The sequence below is a fragment of the Trematomus bernacchii genome, unplaced genomic scaffold (assembly GCF_902827165.1).
Source record: "Trematomus bernacchii unplaced genomic scaffold, fTreBer1.1, whole genome shotgun sequence".
Lineage (NCBI taxonomy): Eukaryota > Metazoa > Chordata > Actinopteri > Perciformes > Nototheniidae > Trematomus > Trematomus bernacchii.
This window is the reverse complement of record NW_022987705.1, coordinates 10,884,284-10,912,019: the sequence shown is the minus strand read 5'-3', so window position 1 is coordinate 10,912,019 and position 27,736 is coordinate 10,884,284. Positions and strand designations below refer to the sequence as shown.

Here is a 27,736-nt window from a genome sequence, read left to right as displayed (position 1 = left end):
ATAAGTAGGCTACGTGGGAAGTAAGATGCCAATCTAGCAATGATAATTTTACGCAAGTATAAAGTATGAGTAGTCTACTTCTTCCACCACAGGGTGTGTTTGTGGGTCTGTGCTGGCGGACTGCGGCGGCACTGGAGCCGGCGGAGCTGGAAACCAGTGAGCTCATCGCGGCTGCATGGAGAGGAGGGCGGGGCTCCCAGCATCATCACCACCGGCCATCACTGCTTCATTGTGGGGCTGCTGCTGATGCTGAGACCTTAGCGCACTCGGCGATTTCCCCCCCTAAAAACAAAATGCCATGGACACGGTTTCACGCAGATTAGGACTCCTCACATGATGAGAATCGATTGCGAGGTAAGGTATGGAAAGCTGTCTGTAAATACTGCCGTTGTTGGGTTTAAAACCGTCGGAACTGGGAGTTACTGGGACTAGCAGGCCTGTTGGATTGAGTCAGGTTGATCATCTCAGCAGCGGTGTAAAATAGCATACGTTATTTTAATTTCACGCAGCCAAAAATTGACCACAGTGCACCAATAAATACCAGAATCGGGTAAAAAATAGAAATGTCTTATTCGTGCATGTAGCTTCGGCTCAGCCTGCATGTCGGAAGTGGCATAGCTTGGCCTACACTAAGCAAACCCTCGAAGATGACGAGGATGGAGCTTGTGTGGGATTTTCACCGCCATGTAGGGCCATCTAGCATACACACGACGGATGCCTCATCTCTGTTTGTGTGTGTAGCCCATTTCCGCGGCCGTTAGTCTTCTGGTAGCCGTACTTGTTGTGCACTAAAGCCCCCAGCTGATGGGGATTTTGCCTCAGGTTAAACCAGATGCGCATTGGCTCCTATGGTTTGCATGATGTGCATTTCTCTGCTTGACAGGCCATCACACATTACTGGCCATGATTTGAAAGGATGCTGCAGTGATTTTGTAAGAAGATGCTATAGTCCACAGTGGGCTGGCAGGGCCTCCAGACTGAGGGACCAGGTCTGCAGCCTGCAACTGCCTGAGGGTGTCACACTGGCCTGATTTAATACACACATCACCCCTGCTGGGAATTTGCATTCGTCACACTATTTATTTTGGGTCAGCACAGATGTAGGCTGGTGACTGCCCACATGCTAATAGTTTATAGATTGACTTGCAAAAGAGGGGTCGTTCAATAGTACACATTGATGGAGCAAAATAAAGCGAGAAGATAAAATAAACATAACCAGAACAAAGTTAGATGAATCTCTTATTAAAGGGTCGTAATGTTTGGTACGGAAATTAACCTTACGGACAGGAAGTATGATTCATATGCCATTTGGTCAGAGCTGTCGTAGTAACTTTGCCCTATAAATGTGTACCCACACTTGCTTTAGATTTTGGAATTTGACATTCAACTTCAAGTGGTTCTCTGTGATGCTCAGGGCCAGACGAGGAATTTATTTATTCCTGAAAATGAATATATTCACATAATGTAACTGCTCATCTTCCATCAGTGGATAATCGCATCCATGTCAAGGTGTTACATGACAGACATTTGCTCTTTCCTGCTCTTTTTCCTGAATGAGTACAGCTCTGTTCGTACCTGGTGTTGATATTTTGACCTCATGCAGATAGATTAGAAGTCTTTTTTTTCCTCCCTGGACTTGGAGGCAGTCAAACATAATCCAAAAACAAGCAGATGTCTGCTGCTTTATGATACTTTGAACCAACGTATGTCACTACCGGAATCCAGACTCATTACACTTGAGTTGCTCATTGACAATGTCCATAAATACAAATGGTGTCAAATAGAACATCCCAGTTGTTCTGTGAGGTCAAAACAAATTATAAAGCTTGTGGTTATACAAAGTATATTCAACTTTCATACTATTTATTGTGACCTATCAAGCACATGTACATGTAGACTATTTTTCGGAAATAGGAGAGCTCTGTTCATGTACTGTATTGCGATTTTGACTTCAGTAACATGGATCAGATTAGATAACATTTTTGGTTGAACTAAGAAGCAGACAAACATTATGATGTCACTAAATGTAGCATTGTAGCAGACCGACTTTTCATGAAAAATGTAAATCTTTAAAAGAGAATTCATTTTTTTATTTTTAAAACCCGACAAAAATGTCTTAATGGCTTTTACCCTAAGACCCCAGAGGGCCATCAGACTTTAGCTGACAGTCAACAGCAGCAGCGTTTGCATTTCTGTGATCCATTCCTGGTACTCTGTGTCTGGAAAATCCAGCGCCTACCCCCAAAATTGACGTCTGAGGAGTCAAAAGTGGGTCATGGTGCCAGTGTGCTGCATGAGAGAATTATCATTCAACTCTGCAGCTCCTTCGTGCTTTTCCATTTCTTTTTCAGTAGCTAATGGATTTGATTTTACAGACTGGAATTACACTGTATGTATCAGTCTCACTGCACTTATCAACCTCCATTTAAGCAATAGCAGGCATTTGTTTTCAGTTAGAAGTTCTAATGTACCACCCTGCTCAGCACCAAATGGCAGACAGAGTGTTTCTGACTAGCTGGCAAGGAATGTAAAATATTTAAACAGCTAAAGACACAAATACTTCTTTATTATGTTAATGGAGAATCAAACAAAGCAATGAATATTTGACTTGCATTTTTCAGTTGGCCGTAATTTAAAGCAATAAAGAGTATTCGGCAAAAATAGGTTTACACAAATACACAATGTGTATGTTGTGTGCCATCCTGCCATCTTACTATATGCACAAATTGTATCAACTTTCAATCTTTTCAATTAATTCTCATAATGTTGGATTTAATTAATGCATTATTTTTGCACGTTTCCTTTTAGGGTAATTTCAGTTATACTTCAATAAATGACATTGTTATATGTATCTAATACCTAATATATATATATCATTCCAATAACTTGTATATAGACTCGTACTGCACTATTCCACATCATCACTTTATTTTATAACTATTTTTCTTTTTGTATTGCTCTTGCTCTTATTGTTATTATGTTATTATGTTGCATTGTTGGAGAAGCCTGTGACATAAGATTTTCAACTACATAATTTCTCTGTAGCTATGTCAGATTGACAATAAAGAACCTTGAACCTTGATTGTGATGCATTATTGAGTTGATTGACACTCTTTTTCTCAGAAAAATATTATAACCAGCTTTAGCAAGATCCAGCTTTTTAAACTCTTTATGGCATGACGCTAGCAATTTACTTGACTCGTATCCATATTTATTGGTCTTCAGTTTTGTCAGATGGTGCCATTCCTTGTGGGATAAGCTAGTACTGCAATCTTTAGCTGCTGGGTGTTTAGACATCTACAGGGCGTGTTGTGTAAGGGAACACATATCTTCTTTTTTATATAGTTTGTCATTTCGTGATGTTCACCGATTATGTTAGTTTTGGAAAGGTGCTCTATATGGTGATGGTTTTCTATGAAATACTGTATGTTGAGTACTGTAATGCCAGTCTGTTTCCATAATGAAATTAGTGCAATCAACAGTTCACAATGTAATGATCGTTTGCTTCAGAGTTTGTTGTTATGTTATTGTAAAAGTGTAGCTGTGAAATGTTTTGCAAACTAAATACGGTCAATTGATGTGGCTTCTAAATGTATGTACTACAAGAACCATGTTGTCTGTGAGATACATATTACAAAGTACTTTTGCAGTGTTGCATCTAAGAATGATCAGTTCAGATTTAAGCCTTATTATTATATATTAGCTGCTATTTAAGAAACTACTAACATTAGATACGGTTCCACAGAGCAGTATGAACAACAGTTAAAGTAACACATTTATAAATAGAAATGCAGATCAAAATTGGTTAGACAGTTGAGGCAACATCCGGTGCATGACCCTGTATTTCCCATGATGCCTGTCTGCGGCTCTGTTATGCTCATTTGACCAGCCAGCGGATTATTTCTCTGTGTAGTCTGAAAATGAAATATGACAGTAATCAGATTGGCTCACAGCAGATTCATATTTAGTCTTCCCCTTCAGGACAAACCACGCTGCTGTGGATGGTTTGTAGGTTAATACTGTCTTAGTGTTCATGCTGAGTTGTGATTGGCTTCACATGGTGGTGGTGTATTAATGGCTAGTCCAAGGTGGTTGAAGATGAATCAGTGAATCATCACTTTTACACCATACTCTTAAAACAATTTGCTGTAAATATTGTTGCATGACCAGCAGAATGAAAATACAATGCTTACAACAAAATATAATAATTTAGGAAAACGGAAACAAAATTGTAAGGATAAATATCAACAAAAGAGATTTTAAACATCCTGGCAACCTACAGTAAATGTTTATCTATAAAGCATAACTAAATGAATAATCAACCATTAAGAAACCATTAGTTATATATATTTAATTCCCTTCATAAAAGGCGCATTACATTCGGAAGTGGTGCCAAAAGTCTGGGCTTCTTCAAAAACAGCTACAATATTAATTGAAGTTACTACGAAAAAGAAACAGATCTGTTCAATGGCGACTGTTTGCCTATGCCAGTTATTATTATCCTTTGTGCAAATGTAATTTCTGCGGAATAGGGAGAATAATTAATTTTGAAGTCTTTGAGTCAGATGGTTTAATGCGGACAAACTGTACCTGTTATGTTATTTCAAAGGTTGATTTAAACTATTTTTTAGGCTAAATCATAGTACATTTGAATCCCAAACTATAATCCTATACTGTTTATCATTATTCTGTCGCACAAAATAGATTTTCCACTGAGTTTGTTCACTTTGAGTTCAGAAAAAGTACATCACAGGAACACAGAAAAGGATATGATTTTAGAGCGACGCACTTTCAAAAACTGACCTTTTAATTAATAAACAGTAGGCTAAATGACTAATTAAATAATTTGGAAAAGTATATACTAAATGCTTGGAAAAAATAGTTGGTATTATAGCTATACTGTGCCCAAATTTTACGCCTACGTTTGAAAAAAACATTCAAGGTATAAGAAAGACAAGAAGTTAACCTGAAGCTTTATTTAGTTATTTATGTCATTAGTGCTACCCTGTCACATTGCCAACATTGACATTTTTTTATTAACATTGTAAATCATTTCAAATGTTAAGAGTACATATTATACCAACAAACAAATGAGCAGCTGATATCAACAAGCACACACTATATTCATCAGAGGCCTGTACTACGAAGCCGGATTTTCGCTTAGCCGGCTAACTTCAGGGAAAACTCGGGCTTTCCGGTCCTACGACGCTGGTTCTCTTTTTAGCGGGTTAGATCTCCATGGTAACTTATGCTGAGCGGCTAACCTCCTCGGGAGGAGGTTAGGTTGCAGGCTAAGAGATCAACTCAGTGAAAGCACCGCCTGCTGACCAATCAGAGCTCCGTGTGCGGAGTTTAAAGCTATCAAGTCATATTACAGGATAGAGGAAATACAGAAAAACTGCCGTTGCAGGAAAGACGGCCGGCAAAAATCAACTGACTGTGTGAACGTGAAAATTAATAGAATATCCCCTCCCATCTTCAGAGCAATCTGACTATTATAACATTAGCGTTAAGAAAGCTTACTTAAATATCTGCCACAACATAAGTAACCGGATCAGAGTAACATTAAGTACAGTCCGCGGCACTGTGAGTGCAGACGTCGATGTGTCCCATTATCATTCATATCATATCACATCATAATGTATCATATATTTCCTTATTTGAGTCAGCTTCTTGAGCCGTATCTGGCCGTGCAACACTCACAGTGTCACATACTGTATGCAGAAGTATTATTTTAAGCAACACATTAAGTTGACGAAACACTCGAGTCAAATGTAATTCAAGTCAGATCCACTCGTGTCTTGGACGGGGCAGTGATTTCATAAACCTGTTAATGTACGCATTCAAACGCTTTTTCTTTTACCAGCTGTATTCACCTTGCAGGTGCAGCTATGTGGCTTTTATCCTGGATAAAGTGTTTAAGTCATGGATGTTTAAAGTTTAACTTCTTCATATTTGACTAATATTAAAGTTCACTTTTCATTCAGGAAGTATGACGCTGCGCTGTCAGTACGCTTGTCCATGTTTGAGATTGGTCGAATGCTCCAAATACCACCCCTTTCATGTGAACGCGCACCTAACTAGATAGGACACGGCTGGCTTGAGCGATCCACTTGATAACCAGCGTCATCGGACCGTTTAGCGAGAGCGCGTATGTTTTGGATTGGGCCAACCGGCTAACTCAAACATATCCAGGTTAGGTTGAACCAGCTTCGTAGTACAGGCCTCAGGTCTGTAGATACTTCAAACAAATGTCATGAACCCTGATAAATTACTGTTTTTACAGCATTAAAGCTTCAAAGTCATTGAGATACTGTACGACATTTCGAAAGCCTTCTGCCACTTCCTTACAGAGCCCCTCCTCCAACACACACGAACGCGCACATGACCAATGAGGGCACGAGATAAGTTTGTGCACAGATGGAAGGCTGACAGGCAGGTAGGCCATCCAGTTATTTTAGCCGGGCCGGCTAAAATGATTGGTCGTGCTTTTTACAGCGCTACGGCTTCCACAGATGACATTTTTTTATGGATTTTTTCTTAAGATATTCATTGCTATCGGGATGTTAAGAGCATTCCATGGAATATAACAAAAAGTGTATCTCGAGCCGGTTTCTCAAACTTACCTACCCCACCTTTAAGCTCAATGCATCTCATAATGTGCAACGTGTGGTGTGCAACTGCCATATCCACAGTCTTACAGTATTTCTCTTAAGAAGTATAGCGTATAAAGGTAATATTTTAAGTATGGAACTTTATTGTAGGGAAAATATGACACATTTAGGCAGTTCACATAGTAAGGATACGCTCACTAAGATAGGTGTTTAGGAAGAACCGGGAAATTGTGCTATTTCTATAGCTGGGTGGAGTTTATAGAGTATGTGTTGATCACAAGATGAATTCCTTTGAAATAAATCAAAATTCAAACACATTTTCCACAATAATTACTCAAAAAGTAAATGACACAGTCCTGTCTAGGAACCCTCTTCTTTTGACTACAGTAACATATCACTTCCTTTCTTGGAAATGATTAGTAAACAATGGTGGATTCAAAATAAAATGATACCATGACATCTTATTTAGTCTAACAAGTGATAAGTTGTGCAGTGTTTGTTCTCCAAATCTGATAGCAGATCACAAAGGGAGTCACATCTTGTAAGTCAGAGTTTCTTAATGATAATATACGCTAAATTGTACCCTACTGTAGGTATGGTAAAGCAGCAGTTACAGGAATAGTGTCGGTTACATTTGTTTTGCCATTTGGTAATTAATCAATAATTCAGTCACACTGTGCCCAGCCTCCTTATTGTAGCCAACCAGTAAGCACAGCGTTTGTGGTTCGATCCGTGACACTGATAGCAAATGAAAGTGCCTCTGCATGTATCTGTGCCGAGTGCCATTGATTGCTTCTATGTTTTTTATGTGCTGGACACACACTGCTCTTTAAAAATAACATTACAAAATAAGCACTGAGGACAAATTGAAGCACTCTGTAGTCTAAACCTCGCCAAAAATGTAAGAGTGACCTCCGTCTGTAGTCACACTCACTGCTGAATCTCCTTTAACGTTTAGGTTGTAAATACAGCATCAATCTTCCGGTTGTCTAGTGAATGAGCGTCTAGGTATTTGTACAAATATTGTAAATATACAACACTGTACAATCACACGTCTACCGTTTTCTAGACTAGACACGGCTATAGTGGATCATAAGTAAACAATAAAAAATACAATGTTAATCTTTAATTTCTTAACATCTGTAAGACAGTTTAACTTATTCTTAGTTTGCACAGCTTAGTAATAAATGGTGCTAAGGAACTATTTGTACACAGCTTGTTTCATGACGTACACATGCAGCGTGACACGTTGTCAGAAACTGCAGCAGGTTGAGATGGGACCGATGCTGACTCTCTGTTGGAAGGTTTTATAACCCACTTCCACTCCCAGATAATTGATTTGGAACAGCGCTCAATGTTGAGGACCCTCCATGCGAAATTTGCAAACGGAGTAGAAGTGGGTAAGAAAAGGGTGAAGAGGCCGGATTGGAATTGGGTTTATGTGTAGGTCGGGGAGAGCTATGCTAAAAAGGCACCTACTTTTGAAGCATGTAAACGGCACTTCCCTTGTGGGCCATGCCATAAAAAAAACATTCTCTTGGTATGTCACACATTCTGACCAAGTCCAAATGTTTAAAGTGTTTGGTTTGTTTATTCTGAGCTACGGTATGAACAAGGCATTACAACATAGCAGAGTAGATTATTTGGTTCTTTACATTACCCTAATGGCCCTGCTTTAACTTTAAGCTAATTTATCCAAGGATTTTACGTTTGCCTTTGGATGTTTTCTCATAAAGATGTTAATACACAATCTGGTCTGCTACTATGTTTATAAGTGTTATTAGAAGTGCTAATCAAAGTTTATGTGTTATCATACGGAAAATTAATTTATCAGAATAAGACACATTCATACACGATTGACCTCATCTTTGTGGTGCCATGTAATGGCAGGATGTTGTGATATTGCTTAATGCTGTTGGAGACAATTTCTTTGAGGTCGCTTTTTAATGTGCATTTGTAATCATTTCTTGAAATTAAAGACGCCATGCTATAACAGATTCATAGAAACCGAATGATTTGACAAGAATTTATAGAATTTAATCTAGGAAACTAGGTGATGCTGTTTGTGCCAACCTTTCCCTTAATTACCGTTCAGCTGAGCATTTTGAGCCTAAGGTTTTTTTTTAGGGCTGTCAGTCGATTAAAATATTTAATCGCGATTAATCGCATGATGTCCATAGTTAATCGCGATTAATCGCAAATTAATCGCACATTTTTTATCTGTTCTAAATGTACCTTAGAGGAATATTTTTCAAGTTTTGAATACTCTTATCAACATATGAGTGGACAAATATGCTTTATGCAAATGTTTGTTTATTATCATTGGAACAATGACAAATATTCTCCTGAATATTCTCAACACAACAACCTCTGAACAATGACAAATATTCTCCTGAATATTTTCAATACAACAACCTGGAACCTCTCTCTCTCTCTTACACTCCCTCCCAACCCTGTGTACTTCTTTGCACTGAGCCAGTTGCTCAAACAGACAAACCTGTTTACAGTTGTCGGCAAAATGCCGTTCCTCTGTCTTCATCTTCAGTCAAAGCATGAGACGGTCCCACTGTGGGTCAAAATAATGCGCTGTGATTTGCAGTCGACACGTTGGACGCGATCCGAATGATCTAACGCAGCCCCTCGTTCTCCACAATGTTAAGCTGTAGCCACCCATTTAGCTATCGCTGTTAAAAGCTTGCTGCTCGTAGAAGTGTCCAGGCATCTCCCCGACAAACTTTCAAGCGAGCGGCAGGAGCGGGGATGTCAGCATCAGCTGTGGGATTGGCTTGCTGTTTAAAACACCTTTTTTTGTATCCATATCTCTCGCTAGAATCTCCCACCATCCAACTAACAACAACAACAACAACAACAACAACAACAACGTTAAGTCTTTGGGCTCTCAAACTACGGGGCGGGCCGAGGACAAATACACCTGCGTTAATCGCACGTTAAAATAATTAGTGGCGTTAAAAAAAAATTGCGTTATTAAAGCGTTAACTTGACAGCCCTAGTTTTTTTGTTTATACATTGACGAGGTTTCCTTCGTCTGATCGAATCTTGTGATCCCCTGACATTCATGTTCCCCACAGGATACATTCTTATTACGTTGATGATCCCTTCAAAGAAATCTTCATTGTACATGTGCATTGTACTTATATAACAGATCTAAGAGGGAGATTTTATTTTGTATTACATAAATTACATTTTTCTTCCTCATAAAAACTTGCACCTACAATACCCAAAATGCAACTAGTCTGCCAACAGTTCAGTCAGAGGTTTGGATGGCATATTGCAAATGTTGCCTTAAATTGCTGGCCTTTAGCAGAAATTAGAAGCATGCTAAGTAGGTGATCATATTGAATTTTATACCATCTAAAAATCTAACAGAAAATATCCAAATGCTATCAATTTGAGCATGTTAGCATGCTGTTATCCGCATATAGCTCAAAGCAACACTGTGCCAAGTAAGTCTGTCTCATTCTGTCTCTCCTTGTGTCTCCTCCAACCCCCAAGCCCTTTTTTCTCATAGGAGAATGAGGAAGAGGAGGAACTGGAAACCATTGGAGCGCCTTGGAAAGTTTCTGTGAAGTCTCAATGAAAGCTTTAGAAGAGCCCCTCTAGTATTTGACTCAATGGCCAAGAAAGGGCGTACGAAGAGCGAGAAGCCTGAAGCGCTCATCTCTGCCCTACAGGCAGCCAATGAAGACCTCAGGTCCAAGCTGACTGACATTCAGATAGAACTACACCAAGAAAAATGCAAGGTACTGTTAATCATCTAAATACATACATTTCCTCTGAATGTTTCAACGATTGTAGATTTGAAACCTTAATTCTTTTTTTTGAAAGCCAGACAATAACTTCAGGTCCAAAAAAAGCTAAGATTTAGGTTTAAGGTTCGAGTAAATGTTGTGACTGGCATGCCTATGTCTCGACATCCTGCATGTATGGTACAGCATGCATGTTATGTTGAGTTAATGCATAGCCTCTCTATATAACATGCTTGAAATGTAGTGTCCCTCTTTAGCCCTTTACAGTAGGCAGATCAGATTGAATAAGGTTGAATATTGACGTTGTACAAAATGGTAATTTTGTACTCGATGTACTGTGTTTTGCATGTAGAAAACTAGTAACACAAATGAGGACAAGTGGATGATTTACCTTAAGTTAGAACAAGACACTCTTACATGTTGGTACATTGACACCATCTTAGTAACAAAGTGCAGGAGGAACATCCCTCCTCTTCATGATTTAAGGCCTTTTTCCACCTATCAGGCTGTGTAAAGGCTGTTTATATATTAAGCTGAATACAAATTTTGCTGAGGGCGGTCAAAATGCACAACTCATCAAGTCCACAAAGGGCCCTTATAACCTCAACTACGTAAATCACAGAGCGTGATTCCTACTTGGAGTACAATAAAACAGAAACCTAATTCCTCTCTTCTCTTCCTCTGTCGCTCCTCTCAAAGGTAAGCAAACTGGAGCGCGACAAGCTCCAGGAGGTGAAGCGGGTGCGGGAGCAGGAGCAGCACCGTCACACTGCCATGATGACGGAGCAGCGGGCCAAGTGGCACGAAGAGAAGTTAAAAGAGCTCCAGGCTCTCCGGGAAAACCTGACACGGCAACATGAGCTGGAGCTGGCCCGCCACGCCAAAATCAAAGACCAGGAGAACCAGAGGCTCAAAGCGGCTCTGAACGCCATGCGCGATGGCAGCGGAGAGAAGGTGAGACTAAGAAAAGGGAGTGAAGATAGTGATTGATTTTGCCGTTGTGAAACATATGTGGGGCTAAACCAGAGGTGGGAAGCAGTGAAGTACAAATACTTTGTTACTGTACTCAACTAAATGTTACTTTACTCCACTACTTATTTTTCTGACGACTTTTTACTTTCTACTTCTTACATTTTTAACACAGGTTTGTTACTTTAGTTTTAATCTGTGTTTGGTGGCGTGATCATTATTATATAGAGTCATTGCGTGCCTATTGATTTGAACACGATCCGTGTATCCATCATTTCCTGGTCTTCTCTAAAGAAGAGGGACCGATGAAAACGTTGTAATTTTGCCGTTGTTCAGCATCGAAACATTCATTAGCTAACAATTACATTATTGTTCTATTAATATAAAGGGAGGTCAGGTACTCTTTAAAACAGCTGGTAGTTATGGGTACTTTTTACTTAAGTACATTTCAAAGCCCATACTTTATTTTTACTTGAGTAAAGAAGTTTAGTCAGTACTTCTACCAGAGTATTTTTAAACACGTGTTTCTGTATTTCTACTTGAGTAAAGGATGTGTGTACTTTTGCCATCTCTGGGCTAAACCCAGGAAAGATGGGATTGGCTCAGGATAACCAGCCTCTCTTCTGAAGAACAGTTCCGCTATAAATAAATAACCATTACTCATATTTCCTTTCTGTGGAAATCCCTGCACATGAAAACCTTTCTTTTTGCCCCCCTGCTTCTTCCAGGTGCGGACAGCCCTGACTATGGAAGCCAAGGAGGATGCTCGCCGCTTCTTCGACGTGGAGAGGGTGAAGCTCCTGCAGGAGATATTGGAGCTGAAGTCTCTGAAGAAGCAGACGGACGAGGCTCTCAGCAACATGATCCAGTCCGACAAGATGAAGGCTGGCGACCTGCGGGTGGAGCACCAGCAGCACCAGGAGCAGATCTCTAAGATCAAGTGGGACTCTGAGAAGGACATCCGCAGACTGGTAGGCACAGTCACCGCGACCAAATGATTAAATACTGAACCGATATGTGTCCATTGGCCAAAATATGAATTAGGACCACTGTGCTTGTTGAATATTCATGCAGGGATTGAGCATAGTGTAGTAGATTTTATTTTCAGCTTCATTTCTATTTCATGTGTACTGAGGTATAATCTTAAAGCTTGTCTATTTGTATTCAGTCAGTATTATTTATTTATTATTTAAATGTTTTCTGCAAATATTTTTCTAGTAAATCCTAAAATCACAAATTTACGAGAAAGCAATTTGATATGTAATATTTATTTATTTGGAAGGACATTGATTACTTTTGGATTAAATTCATCACACCACAGTCTCTGTATATTGTGCCTGTAGTGTCTACCTACTAGTCATACATACTGCTATCCTAATATGGTGTTGCAAAACATTTTGAATAATGTTTAATTTGCTTATTTTGTCTCACTTTAAGTAGAAAAACTATCCTGATAATAAAAATATGTTAGCTTGTACTTACAATTACCAATAACAAGAAACTGAAAAAAGACAGAGCAGGAGCCGGACAATGTTACATATTTATATTCTTTTGAGTACTTTCATTGTCAACATATTCACTGTCTTTTTTTAAATTTAAATTATAACATTTAGCTATAGCAGCGTAACACCGGAAATAAGAGACACTGTTCAACAGAACCAAGTTACGTCAGTACTTAATGATGTCCTTCTTCCTCACTATAGGTGGATGAAATCAAATCTAAAGATCGCTGCATCTTTGCTCTTGAGAAGGAACTGGATTCAACGGCGGGTTTCTTGCAGAAGCTGCAGCTCCAGAAGGAAGCTCTGGACGACCAGCTGTTCCTGGTGAAGGAGGCTGAGTGCGGCCTGGGAAGCCCCAAAAGAGAGATTCCCGGCAGAGCTGGAGATGGAGCTGAGCACTGTGGTAGCCCAGTAAGTAGAGAGGAAGAGCAGGGAGAAGTTCCATGCTCCACGTAATCATATCAAATATTTAGATAATACTTTTAATTTGAGAGAGAACTGGAAGCCTTCCTACTTCTTAAACCCTATTCTTTCCCCTTTGTTTTAGCTCTTGAATATCAATTTGTAGCTAAGTTGCAATGTGCCGTGGTTTTGTAACAAATTATTTGAGCATGCATGACATTTTGTGTAATTCCATTTGACAAAGAAATGCTATAAGCTCAATTTTGGCAGTCTGAATCTCCGAATCTTGGGCTCAAACTGAAAGCTCTGTGTCCTTTAAAGGGGCCCTATTATGCTTTTTGGGGTTTACGCTTTCCTTTAGTGTGTTATACAGGTTTTTTGTGCATGTAAATGGTCTGCAAAGGCTAAAATCCCAGTTCATGCCAGAGGGAGTTTCTCTCACAAACAATGCCGTAACACAGTGACATCACTATTGAACACTTGCACTTCTATTGGTTAGTGCTCCAACACATTGTACGTGATAGGCTAAGGGGTGTAACATCTCCAGGCGGTTGACCAATCATAATAGACTGGGCTCTGGTTTCAGACAAAGGCTAAAAAGAGGTGCTGCAGCACAGCAATATGGGGAAAAAATTGCGCTTTTTGAATATTAAAGCATGGAAGCATGGAACCATGGAAGAATGTCACAGTAAAGCACAAAATACAAATATGAAACCTGAAAATGAGCATAATAGGGCGCCTTTAAAAGTGATATTGTTTTCAATTGGACCCGACAGAGATATATATTCTAATCCGACATCTTTGCTATTAGGGATTTTGACATTAGAAAAGATGCTTTGACATCAGGATGTGGCTGCGTCCTTTATTAGCTTAGGTTATACAGTAAAGCCAGACAGTTATGATGATATAAGTGCTCAGAAGATGCAAGTTAAGAGAGCAGTGCTCACATGATTGAGTGGAAAGGTTCACGTACAGACTGAGTGGCGCACAGGATTAGTTTTGTGCACCCTCGAATTTGCCAGAAGCATGAGATATGTGAGCAGCGTTTAATCAATGATTTGTCAAAGTCCCATGATCAGCTCAGTATCAAAATAATGTTTCAGTCAATTGCCACAATTAAAGCGTGTCAACTCATGACTGTTAGTGTGAACATACATCTGATTTCGATGTAATATTCATGAGATTTAAGCAATTAAAAGTTTACAGATATGGCAATTTTGTTGTAAAACACTCCAGATAAGTTAAATAATAAATGGTTTGTTTGTTTCAGGACTTAAGGAGAAACCAAAGGCGTCTTGCTGATCTCAACTCGACAGTACGCAAATTAGAGGACCGCAACTCACTGCTGGTGGATGAGAGGAATGAGCAGGTATGACCAAATGATTCACTTAAAGAATATGAACCTTATGCATTCTCTTTCTTCCCTCGTTTATCTTCATATTTCTGCATTTCCTTCAAATCTCCAAGCTTTTACCTTTCACATGTCAGTCCAGATTTACTGTATATTCATAAGCCCCTTTCTCACCACCAGTTGAAGCGAGTTCGAGAGTCAGAGAAACAGTCCAAGCCACTGCTGGACAGGAACAAGCTGATGAGTAAGAGGAACGATGATTTGACTCAGACGATCCAGAAGCTAGAGGACAAACTCAAGATGCTGTCCAGGGAGAACAATGAGATGGTCAGCACAAAGTCACATCTGCATCACATATGCATGAAGTATTTGGTTTGTCAACAGGGACAAACTGATTTAGACAGGGTTATGGTAAATGTGTGTGCTGTGTGTCTGCAGAAGGAGAAGATCAGCTCCCATCCTCCACTGAAGAAGCTAAAGTCTCTGAATGACCTGGACCAAGCACACGATGACCAGGAAATAGCCTTCCTCAAGCTCCAAGTCCTGGAGCAACAAAACATAATTGATGAGCTGACAAGAGTAAGTTTACACTGATTTAATGAGGACGCCGTTTAGCAGGGTCACACAGTATTTGTATAATTGGCAGTTAGGGTCAAGGATTAACCCCAATTCTGAGCTTCTGTGGAAATGTGATGCTACTTTACCCTTATGTTTTAAAAAAAACAAAAAAAGTAGAATGAATAATTCACAGTATAGTGAGACACCTTGTTTTCTTCTCGCATGTTTTGCGTAAATTAATATATCTAAAAGTGTGAGAATCTAAGATTTCTGGGTCATCAGTAATTCAAATAATTACTTATAAGGACGTTTTTGCATAAATCCATGTTTTATTCAGCAGAAATGAACAGATTCTGGAGTATATTGAGTCATTGGTGTCATTGAGTTGGTTTTCTTCGTATTTATTTTGAAAGAGAAGAGAGAAAAACTCTTCTTACAGTGCTGTTTTATCCTGTTTCTTTTTTCCCAGGACCGGGAAAAACTACTAAGAAAGAAAAGGCATAAAAGAAGTTCAAGGCCAATAAAGGTAGAACCATTTGTCGTTTCTTGCTTTTAATCTAAAAATGTAATTAGTTTGGTTAAAACTTTTGTGAAAGAGTATTTTTTGGAAGCAGAATGAATTTTATCATCACTTAAGGAGCATTTCGGTAATGATTATTTGTGGTATAAGCGTATATTATTTGTCTGTGTAGAAATAACTCTATTTAAGGCTTTTTAATTGTCAATCTCATGTCTCAGCTCTACATGTATTAAAGTGAGTCTTGTATAACATGTATAACCTATATGTGTATGAGTCATGTATTAACAGTTACACAAAACTCAAAATGTAAACTTCTTCCCCTGACACTTAAAGGGGACCTATCATGCAAAATGCACTTTTGTACGTGTTTTATACATGAATATGTGTCCCCGGTGTTCCAGGGAACTCACCAAGTGTCAGAAAACACAACCCTCTCTATTTTCCTCCATACCCAAATCTCTAAAAACAGGGCTGCAACGGATCTGATCAAAACTGATCCAGATTTGAACACTGTCCTGACGTCAGGACAGTGGCGCCACGGCCATTGCTGTTCGAAAGCGCTGGAGACGCTGTAGTACATATGCCAGGCCAGTAGATGGTGCTGTTCTCTCTGAATTTGCCCTTGCAAATCCAGAGCTAAAAAATGTCAAATTGAGCAAAATGAGGCATGGCTAAAATGCATGATCTGTTTGGTATTTTGAAAAATAAAAAGTATAAATATGCCTTATATAGGTATGGTCCTACACTATATTATTCAAATATAGCATGATAGGTCCACTTTAAGTAAAACCTGCATTGATATGTTTTGATTCAGTAGGGGTGTTGTTGAATTTAGTTGAATACCACATTGAAAAAGGAAAAGAAAAAGACTTCTGGGATAAGTGAGGACTTTGGTTAGAGATGGTTTAGATCTGTAAATATTTCAACTTCCTTCTCTGCAGAGGCACATCGTAGTAGACACCTTCTTCGGGTATGATGAAGAGTCGATGGACTCAGAGACGTCCTCAGTGGCTTCCTTCAGGATGGACAGAACTCCTGCGACTCCCGATGAAGACCTGGAGGAGGTGAGATTTAGCCTAATGTTCGCCAAGTCACCAAGATAAAACGTACTTAAGTGACTTAATACTCAAAATCCTGAATTTACTCCGATATCATTCACGATCACGTCCATTCAGACACATTCAAATAGGCATATGCTGTATCCAAATTCGCCTATAGACTTTGACCTCTTGCCTGGTGTGTCACAAAAGGGTCTCGCCAACGAGGAGTCGGAGCTGCGTTTCCGTCAGCTCACCAGAGAGTATCAGGCCTTACAGCGAGCCTACGCCCTGCTGCAGGAACAGAAAGGAGGCATTCTGGACGCTGAGATGGAAGCCAAGGTAAAACACAGTCAGAAAATCACTGTTTTTCACTCCCATCTACGTATACTACTTACTTACTGTAATCATTTCCCTTTTTTTTATTCATTTTAGCTAAATATCACTATTCACCCACAGGCAATGTTTTGTTTATTTGTTTATTTTTAACAAAAACCTCTTTATACAGATTTCCTTATATAGGACAGGCATATTATCATTATTATACAGAAGGCCTTTTTTCCGTTGTAAAGGCACTTGTGTGATTTGATTGATATTCATTTTGTGTTTCTCTAAGTAAATGTTTTGAATTGTTTTGTGGTTGAGAAATGGTTCTTAGTGTTCTTCACCACCAGCTGAAACTGAGGGAATCGCCACAAATAGAGTTGCTAACAGCTTTGAAACTGTAAACATACTGTACCATTGTTGTATGATCAATTCCTCTCAGTTTAGCAATCAAGTGAAAGGAAAAAACTCTTGTGTTTCGGGGTAGGTACACTTTTTGGGTGGTGGAGATGCCATAAGTAGTATAGGATCCCGTGATGGAGTCCAGAACATTTAGCAGGGTTGCATACATTTCACGCTGAACTGGAATGTGATTGGCTCGCAGAGAATGTGGCTTTGAGTAGAAACTACAGACTTCCGCTGCCTCTTCTCTGGACCTCGGTCAAATAATTTTCCGTTCAAGCAGAACCTGCACAGAGAATCATAAAAGGCTTCTTAAATTATTTTGCTTTGCTTTATTTTTCTCATGGCTGCTAAAAGTTTCACACAATTGTAATATATTTACATTCTGTAAAACCTAATATGTGATTGTTAAAATGCACTTGGATTTTTCAGACTGGTCAAAATACCTTACTGTGGGTTAGTAGTATAAGTTGTGCAGTGACACGTAGCCTTTGTATTGAGTACTGAAGCCTGTAAGCCTGCTGTGCATTTGTGACTGCACATTTACATAAAACAACACAATACAAAGCTTCAGTCAATTCCAGACAGTTCTGGTTCTTCTTCCTGTAACAGTATGCAGCCTGAGTGCTGAGAGAGGGTAGAGGAGTTAATGATTTATCTGATGTGAAGGAGAGAAGTGGCGATGCAGTTCAGTAATAAGTGGTATTTTCCACAAAAAACAACAAAAGAATACCACAAGAGCTTCCCGTTTACTTTACGGAGACATAACAGAGACAATGCACAGCCCAAACACAATAAGGCTGCTTATACAAAGGTCAGGTAATGGCCCCCCCTTTACTAAGCATCCTCTTAGGCTTTCTAACAATGCATCTGATGTTATCTGCACGTACCAAATTGGCTGGGCCCTGCATCGCCAATCTGTCCTTATATATTAATAATAATAGATTTCATTTATATAGCGCCTTTCAAGGAACCCAATGCCGCTTTACATAAGGTAAATCCTTAGAGGGTTGTCTTGTAATATTAATTCAAATGTGAGTGAAATAAAGCTTCTTTAAGGCTCTCTTCATTGATATGAGGCTCTCTTTTGTCATGTGATAATGGTTCTTTTTACCATGTGTGTGTGTCTGGTTTTGATGAGCATTATGATAATAAATAAATAATTAATTTCCTACATGGACCCACACTTGAGAAACAGTGATTTTGTGACTAATGAATTCCGTTTTGCTGATGTTTCAGGCTCAGGAGCAGCTCCAGGCAGAGGTTCTCAGGTATAAAGCCAAAATAGAGGACTTGGAGAAGGAACTGAACCTAAAGGGACAGGTAGGAGACACAAGCACACACATGGATACCGGCGGATCATTGTGTTGATGTACAGTGAAGGAAAAATAGAATATATATCACACTATATCAATATTAGCAGCACCTCCTGAAAGGCAGTGTCTGTGTGCGTACATGCATGCAGTGTCTGTGTGATGTTTACTCTCTACTACAATACCAATGTCATTTTTGAAGTTCATACATAGCAAATGGTATAAGATATATATTGTTTAAGGTTTATTTTATTTAAAAAAGTTTTATGTATACCTCTTTAAGAGAAAAATATACATTGAAATATATTGAATCAAATATAACAAATAAACATTTAGTTACAATGCCATGCCAGCACAACATTTGGAGTTGATCTTTGTTCTGTTTGACAGGGGACATTTATTTAATGATATTTCTACTGTCTTTAAATAGCTTTGATTTAATGCATCAAGTGTTTCTGTCCTCTACAGGACTCCAAATGGGTGGAGGAGAAGCAGCTCTTCTTACGAAGGAATCAGGAGCTATATGACAAGGTTGGACTTCAACGTAGTTTTCCTGATAAATAAACATCTTTAGTGTTTCTCAGTGTTTGTGATTGTGTGAATTGCAGTTTAAAAGGTATCTGATATGTCAAAGGAGTATTTTATGTTGGGGCAATAGTCATTTTTTGTCACTATTATTCTTCAATACCATTATAAATGCCTGACATATTACGATTTACAGTTTAGAGTTGTGGACAACTGCCTTTTCCTGTCTGGTAATTCTACCTTTATGGTGTCCAGCTGGAAAAGATGGAGTCAGAGAGCAGCCGGGCGCAGCAGGAACTACAAGACTCCAGAGATCAGAACGAACTGTTGGAGTTTAGGATACTGGAGCTAGAGGTGAGTCACCTATCATGAATAACGTGGCAATCTGTTATTTCAATCATGGTTAAAATAGTGACACCATATTCACTGGTGGTAACAGAAACGGTGGTTTAATACTGTAGGTATATACTGGGGACAGCAAAACAAACCATTTTATTAAAGAAATCAGTAAGGAGGCGTTCAGCTCTTTATCTATCATATCACTATAGCTTCCCCTTCCATTATTCCCTGTAATATCTCAAACTCATCCAATGACAAAAACAGCCCAAAATCCATTGTTGTCTCGTTTTGTTGGCACATTTTTAGATGAACGATGGCGCTCAGTGTCACATTGCATTTACTGTGACTACTTCATAATAAAAGACAACTTATTTGGCCTTTTAATGTCAAGCTGCAGTATTAAAACAAAAGTTTGGTTTGCAATGTGTTTTTTTTCCGGGGTGCATTGCCACAGACAGTCAGAAGTTCCTAATCCTACACATATTAATATTGCAATACTTCTATCAATGATCCATTGGCTCAATCGCAATTGTTTTTCCATGCTTGGCGACATAGTGACTAACATAAACATAAAAACGTTAAAAATTACTACAAAAAGTAGCTATGTTAATATCCTATCAAGTTAGACACTCATGTAGCCAGACGAGCCAACAGTCTATCAGTGTGTGGTTTTTGTGTTACATTATGTGCTGCAGTGCAGATACCGGCGGGAGCTTTTGAGGGCCTCATCTGCCACCTAGTGAGCAGAGAGGGGAAGAGCTCAGTAGAATGAGTAGTAGAGTGAGAATACACTGATCACACCTTAACAGTAATTAAAGGCTTTCTCCATAAGGTGTTTGTCTAATGCTTCTAAAGATGGAAGCAGGGGTAGCAATTTGACTTGAATAAGTTACATTTTCATGACTAAACAAGGCCAATTTCCCCAGCTGCTGTTCTGAAACTTTAATATCAGTACCGACAAATGGAAACAAGGATTGATTCAGGGACTTTAGTTCAGCTCTGAATGACCACATTGATTTGGATCTATTTGAAAAATACTGTCTGAAGCGGAAAGTCTAAAACAAGCCGATAAAAGTAAAAATACTATTTAATCCCAGTTCTAATAGAGTCAGGAGGGGCTCATAATGACTGTTAGTTATTGTGCCTTCCCTGTTTCATGGTATGTTTTCTGCTGTTTTCATAGGAGCGTGAGAGGAAGTCCCCTCCATTCAACCACCTGAGGATGCATCCCTTCTCTGAGGGAGTCAGCGCTCTGCAGATCTACTGTATGAAGGAGGGGGTCAAGGTACAAAGGAGAAGGACTCTGCATTATTTATAGTAACTGATTACAAAGTATAAGAGCAAGAGAGCCCATGACTGTTATGGCTGTACAAACCACAAGCTGTTTGGTGCCATATTTAGAGCATGCAACCCTATAAACATCAATAGACATTTTTTGTGGAAAGAAGTTTAGATTATAAATCTAAATGAATGGTTAATGCTTTTTTTGTGTATAATTCTGATCTTTATTCTGTTTTCATTACAGGACGTGTGCATACCAGATCTCATCAAACTTCTAGATATCCTGGGAGACAACGGGGTAATCATTATGTAATTTAACTTTTCATAATGTATGACACTATATACTGTCGGTAGATTATTAACAGAAATCTTAATTTCTCCTTTTTTGTAGAACTTAAGAAATGAGGAGCAAGTGGCCATTATTCAGGCTAGCACTGTTTTGTCACTAGCAGAAAAGGTACGTTTGGAAATAATATTATGGGTCTGTTAAATAAAGAAAAGCTCCACACACAGAATAGTTGTGCTAACTCATTTTTGCCATTTGTTGCCCTCTAGTGGATTCAACAGATTGAGGGGACGGAGGCGTCGCTGCACCAGAAGATGATGGACCTGGAGATAGAGATGGTCGGTTCAAACAACCCAGAACAATTTCATAATTGATTTAATATGACATTGCCTTTCATATACATGTTTTCTTACTTACTCATAGCAGCTTTAGTTCAGTGTGATATGAAGGTGGTTATCCTCCATAACGCCTCATACACAGCACACATGGAGGATTGGTTTATATAAAGTATCACGGTACAAATGAGTTGCAAAAGCAAACAAATAATACTTTGACGCCCCCACTAACACTGTGTCTGATTTACTTTCTTCTGCACAGGAGATGTTCTGTAAACAGAAGGGATATCTAGAAGAGGAACTGGACTACAGAAAGCAGGCCCTGGACCAGGCCTACATGGTACGTGTGGGTTTGAGTGTAATGTATCACTTTGTGGGGCCCAAATATGTTTAGTCACTGGGACTCATTTATGATATGGGGACGAATATTCAGGCCCCTTAATGTACTTAATTTACTTCAATGTTTGTTCCTGGTGTAAGAGTTATGGTTAGATTCATGAAAAGTATAGGTGAAGGATTTAGGGTTATGTATACAGTAAATGTGGTTAACAGTAGGACTGCAGGTAATATAGGTAGGTTAATACAAAGTTCAATTCTTGCATCTTTGACATCAAAAGTAACAAACACCTTGTTTTTCTTTTCCCGACAGCAAATCCAGGAGTTGGAAGCAACGTTATACAACGCCCTGCAGCAGGACAAGGTGCTTCATGTCTCAATTTGCAGCTGAATTGAAATGAAAACTACTCTACATATTTTAAATAATCAGTATATACCTGGAAACCTCTTGTTAACCTTAAGTAATGCTGACATTCAGGTCTTTTAATATACTCAATTATGTGATGTTTGTCGAATGAAGACATCAGTTTTAATGTCAAGAATGGTGTCGCAACATTATAGGTTTTCTTATAACACACATTCTGAGATCATGAACATCACACTAATGTGGAACATCTGCGCTATCTCCAGTACGTCCTCATGATCGACGTACAACGTTATTGCAAAGGGATATATTTGTGACTATGGAGACTTTGCAATTATCAACACACATCAAGAAAACATGGGTTTCCTACAGTTTTGAGATGACTTTGACGTCTTAGCTACTGCTGACACAAGAAGTGTTCGGGAAAGAACAGCTGGACCAAAGTGTTGAGAAGTGTCTTTAAGAAATACAAATCCATTATGGTATCCACTGTGCCTGATGCCCGTTTTGCTCCTGCAGGTGATAAAGTACGGCGAGCCTCTGGACGAGCTTCAGAAGGACGAGCTGCGGACAGCGGTGGAGAAGCTGAGGAGGCAGATGCTGAGGAAAAGTCGAGAGTACGACTGCCAGATCCTCCAGGAGAGGATGGAGCTGCTGCACCAGGCACACCAGGTCTGTAGACGTCTGTGTGATGGAGAGGGATTTGTCTGTGTGATAATAAAGCTGTGTGGAAATAGCTTTGTATGTTTTATTTGTTTGTTGGAAATCTCTCTTGGCTAGAGATAATTGAGCCTTCCCTTTTCCCCTCGAAGAAACACATTCCTTACAGTTTTCTCTCTGAATATTTGCAGAGAATTCGTGACCTTGAAGACAAGACGGAAATCCAGAGGAGGCAGATTAAAGACCTGGAGGAAAAGGTAGCATATGTTTCATTTTCACACGCAAAAATAAAGTACTTCTAAGTGCAATAGCTTAAATATCTCTGCTCTCAAGCCTGTGAAATCAATTAAAAATTACGTTTTGAGTGTATTCATTTTTTCACATTGTTTGTAGTGAAAACAATCCTTTTAAAAAGCTCAAAAACATGTCAGATTACATTCTTACATACGTATTATTAAGATAAATATTTCATATATATCAGTGTCAAGTTTCCCTGTACATTAAACCTTTGTGTCTGTCTCTTCTGATACTAACATAACTTACCTATGTGTTCTCCTTTTAACTTCTTTGTCTCTTCTTTTTCTCTTTCTTCTCCAGTTTTTGTTTCTGTTCTTGTTCTTTTCTCTTGCCTTTATCCTATGGCCTTGAAGTCTTTGGCGTGTCCTGTAGCAGAGGTGAGTCCTGAGGGCTTTGAGTAGAAACTACAGACTTCCGCCGCCTCTTCTCTGGACCTCGGTCAAATAATTTTCCGTTCAAGCAGAACCTGCACAGCAAGTGTTTGGCTCTGTGCAGCCTCCAAAGTAAACGCTGGGAATGATCTGGCTACGGAGCCTAAATTGTCTTTGACAAGCGCTTAGCAAGTTGCATTTCTGTAGTAATATAAGTACTTCCTATATAGGCTCCTGACCTTCAGAATAAAAGCACAGGAGTGATTCATCATATGGAATTTACTCATCATACCCAAATGTAAACAACAAAGGGTCCTATTTGAACTGTAGATGCTGCTCATGGTTAAATGAAAATAAGATAGTAAGAGCACAGAAATGTTATACAATCAACACAAATGATGCATCAACACTTATTTTATTATGTAATTAATCATTTTATCAACAATTATTCTGTAGTTGTTTTTTATGTGAGGGACTGCAGATGGAAATTAGCTCAAAGCTAAATCTGGCACTGTTACGCTTGACACATTTTTTATGTTTTAAGTGTTCATCACTGTGCATTGTCCCTGCCAATTAAACGATTAAAATAAAATAAATAAAAAAGGAAATAACAAACTGAACAATAGTAATATTTTGTACATGGGGATCTTTTTGTTACCGCACTGTGACCATTGGGTGGCTCAGTGCTTTAAAGAAACAAAAACTATTTGACCCTGGCCGGCTCACTTTCCCTCCTACACATGTACCTGCTACACCTTGCCTTCAACATTCAACCGTCATTTCTTCTTCATCTTTGCACCTTTGAATTGAACAGTTACATTTTATTTTCTTCCATTTTACATCACCATAAGATATTTACATCAACATCACCATATCTTGTGTTTGTTTGTTGTCACCTCTTTGATTTTAACCCGTGTTTCTACGTGATTTTTTTCTCATTACCCAGACTTTGGGGTTTCTTAAATGGTGGTACAGGAACATTTATTTGTACTTTTAGGTTGATTTATTTTTAAGTGTGGATGGCTGACGGATTTTCTGAAACATTGCTTAACCCCAAAAAGAAGTAGAATATATACTGTCGTCTAAACATAAATAAATGTGCAGTGTACGTTACATTTGCACATTACTTTTGACTCCACTAATTCTTTGTGACACCTCTCTCTTTGTCTCTCAGGTGGTGTGTCAGCTTGGGGATCTTGTTTGTGACTGCAGTGTTATTTATTTTCTGGACGACTGTGGAACAATGTGCGTAGCAGTGGCTGCTCGTGTCATAACATCAGTGACTGCTGTCAGTGTAGGTGGATGTGTCGTGTGTTGGCCATGGACGTTCGCAATTCAGATTTTATCCTTACATTTTTTTAAATGGGGGTGGGGTTCTCAGGATACTGCCCAGGGGGACTTTTTTTTTAGATCGGCATTGGACAATAAACTTCTGTAAATGCAGCTAGGAGTGCTGCAGCAGGCTGCAAGAATGACACACGTACAGATACACATGTTCAGACACACACACACACACCTACATACACACAGTTAACGGACACGCATGCATATACAGACGCATGCAGATGCAAACACACACACACACACACACACACACACACACACACACACACACACACACACACACACACACACACACACACACACACACACACACACACACACATGCTTTGACAATTCCAAACCAAAGCCTGGGAAATGTTTTCTCTGCCATGCAGGGTAATATAGTGTCATTCATCACCATTTAGTCACAGTATAAGCAGACAGAAAAAAAACTCATAGACGAGGCAAACAAACCTCCAAACAACATCTCTCCTTTCCTTTCAAAACCCAAAAGGATGTTCTTCACAAATGCAACTTCTTGGTGAATAAAAGCGAGCCAACTCAGGTCCCAGGAGTGCAGAGGCCAGTACTGGTCTCAGGTCAGGTTATAATAAGGATCACTAAGGAATATGGTGTGTCATGGCTGATCCCAGAGTGGCGCGAACACAGACTGCTTGGACTCTCCTGAGGTCAAAGACACTGCAGAGTGGTGTACAAAGACACTAAAATGGGGATACAGGACGCTCAGGTCGACACGTCTTCACGACATTAAGCGATGAGAGTTAAAAAGAGAAAGACAAGACCACGAGGGGAACGACACTCTTCGATCCAGCTCCACTCAACCTGGATCTCCACAGATTGTGAAACCGCTTCTAATTTATTTTCAAAAACCAGCAGACTGTAAGAGCTTTACTCTCTGGTTATCTTTCTTTTGTACAGCTCCCACCTCACAGATACTGTGTCACAAGATTTCCACTGAGAAAACATCCCTACTCTGTACTATAATATATAAATTTGTTGATATGTACATGTGACTGAATTATTTAATGTAGTCTCCCCTTTTTATTTCTGTGAATAGTTGCACCTTTTTTTTATTTTCTGAAGCAGCTTGAACAGTTGATGTAGTTTATAAATGACTCTAAACTGCTCTGTTTTATTGTAGTGACGGCTGCAAAGAATAACTTTATTTCCTTGAAAATTATAAATGAAAAATCGTTGGAATATGAAAGTGGAATAATCAAATATTTGCCTCCCTTTTCCTTTCCCTCCCTCTGTCACAATGTTCTTTATCAGTCAATCTGTTTCTCTCGGATTGACCAGCAGGGGGTGCTGGTTTCACCTGAGCTACTTTAAATGTTCCCTTTAACGTTACAAATTATTTAACAAACTTGTAAATATGTTCAGGCTTCCTTGCGAAATATCCTCATCAACTCTAGTCGGACAATTGGTAGATTGATTTAAATAAAAAAATATGTCATCAGTTTCTCCTTGACACACAAAAAATGGACAAAAGCTAAATGTATTAAACGAAGTTCAACTTTAAAGACAATATATACAATAAAATGTACACATTTCTTTGTCCCAAGATCACTGCAGGTTCTCTCTATCCTTGTTCTCTTACTAACAAAGATGTATTTGATACTAACGACCCTCTTTTACGTAACACTACTCGCCACTTCCCCAAAATGAAACGGGAGAAAGTGAACGCAACACTACACCTGCTCCACTTCTCTCCTGTCAATTCAACTGCCCAGTCCCTGCAATATTCACTAGTTGACCGTGCTTGTTCCCTATGTACCTGAGCTAGTGTATCTGCCATCATACCCCCCCCACCCCCCCTCCGGCTCCATTCACAGGGTCTAGGGTATCGAGGCATCTCATTACATAGCGGACAGTAACACTGACTCTACCAAGGGGCATGACTGAGACTCTTTTTGTGCAAACACAGCTAACTAGCAGTTGCCTTAAATGCACCTTCCCCCTTTTCCCCCTTGTATGTTCCACTTAAATGACTATTCTTTCAGGCGGTTAATATCATGTAATGTATTTATATATTTTTTATTTGACAGAGTAATTTTCAAACTTTACCCCGTCTGTCTTCCAACGAGAATCTAACCCCTCCTTCTACTTTCGTCTAGATTATTACATAAAAAGATAAAAGGAGTAATGCTGTAAAAAATTTAAAAAAACATGGCCTTTGACCTTTAAAGAATTGTCTTTTTTTTTACATCATTATTACAGGTGTGTATGGTAAGGGTTTTGTGTTGGAGGTGAGCATTTTTAACCGTCCTAATATTTTTACTTTTATTAATACCATTTTTATAAATGTTTTCAGCTGAGTAACGTTAATGTTTTCTCTTTCCTAATCTGTCATATCGAGAATTCACCCTTTTAAAGAGTTAAAACTGTATCTCACAAAATGGACTTTATCGATTTTGGGGGAGTTTTTAAAACATTCAGTTTAAAATGTTTAAAGTACAGTATAAAGCATTTTAATTTAAACTTTTGCAGCATTTGTTTTTCTTGTCACAGCATGGTACACGTTTGCATTAGAGGCAAGTTAATGATTACTTATTTCATCTGGCAAAACAGTTGCCATTTGTCTCCATATTTTTTATTTCTGACCTTGTAAACAGTTGACAAAATAATCCCACGACAGGGTCCATTTATTAGCTGTTATGAAATGTTGTAGGATTGAAAGACACTTTGGATTTGTTTTGTCATCCACTGTGTCCAAGGTCAATAAGGAACCTTCATACTGATCATTCATGAACTTCTTTCATGCTATCTTTGTTAACATGATTTCTCTTTACAATATGCACTACTCAGTTGTTTGTGTTGCAGCGTAGTGCTGTCTCCT

The 27,736-nt window shown here is 39.0% G+C and overlaps 1 protein-coding gene across 2 annotated transcripts; it reads left to right on the top strand.

The window, feature by feature from the left end:
- The first annotated feature begins 223 nt into the window (after positions 1 to 223).
- Positions 224 to 27,321, top strand: jakmip2 (janus kinase and microtubule interacting protein 2). 2 transcript variants are annotated; one of them, XM_034139754.1, is made up of 24 exons: positions 224 to 354; positions 10,128 to 10,375; positions 11,081 to 11,335; positions 12,079 to 12,321; positions 13,054 to 13,263; positions 14,525 to 14,623; positions 14,786 to 14,932; positions 15,044 to 15,184; positions 15,633 to 15,689; positions 16,625 to 16,747; positions 16,934 to 17,062; positions 18,686 to 18,769; positions 19,228 to 19,290; positions 19,540 to 19,638; positions 20,807 to 20,908; positions 21,149 to 21,202; positions 21,296 to 21,361; positions 21,460 to 21,528; positions 21,788 to 21,865; positions 22,175 to 22,225; positions 22,745 to 22,897; positions 23,077 to 23,142; positions 23,483 to 23,559; positions 24,728 to 24,958. In XM_034139754.1, exons 2-23 carry the CDS (start codon positions 10,247 to 10,249, stop codon positions 23,531 to 23,533), a joined length of 2,469 nt encoding a protein of 822 aa, XP_033995645.1. In that variant the 5' UTR covers positions 224 to 354; positions 10,128 to 10,246; the 3' UTR covers positions 23,534 to 23,559; positions 24,728 to 24,958. The 2 variants fall into 2 exon arrangements, with proteins under 2 accessions (XP_033995645.1, XP_033995644.1); XM_034139753.1 differs by lacking the exon at positions 23,483 to 23,559 and having other exon boundaries at positions 24,728 to 27,321.
- Positions 27,322 to 27,736: the final 415 nt, after the last annotated feature.

What these genes read in the sequence shown, in the direction of transcription:
- jakmip2 (XM_034139753.1), top strand. Translation starts at nt 10,247, where the DNA reads ATGGCCAAGAAAGGGCGTACGAAGAGCGAGAAGCCTGAAGCGCTCATC. An exon ending in TACACCAAGAAAAATGCAAG is followed by an intron (nt 10,376 to 11,080) that starts GTACTGTTAATC and finishes CTCCTCTCAAAG; the next exon opens with GTAAGCAAACTGGAGCGCGA. An exon ending in ATATCCTGGGAGACAACGGG is followed by an intron (nt 21,203 to 21,295) that starts GTAATCATTATG and finishes CCTTTTTTGTAG; the next exon opens with AACTTAAGAAATGAGGAGCA.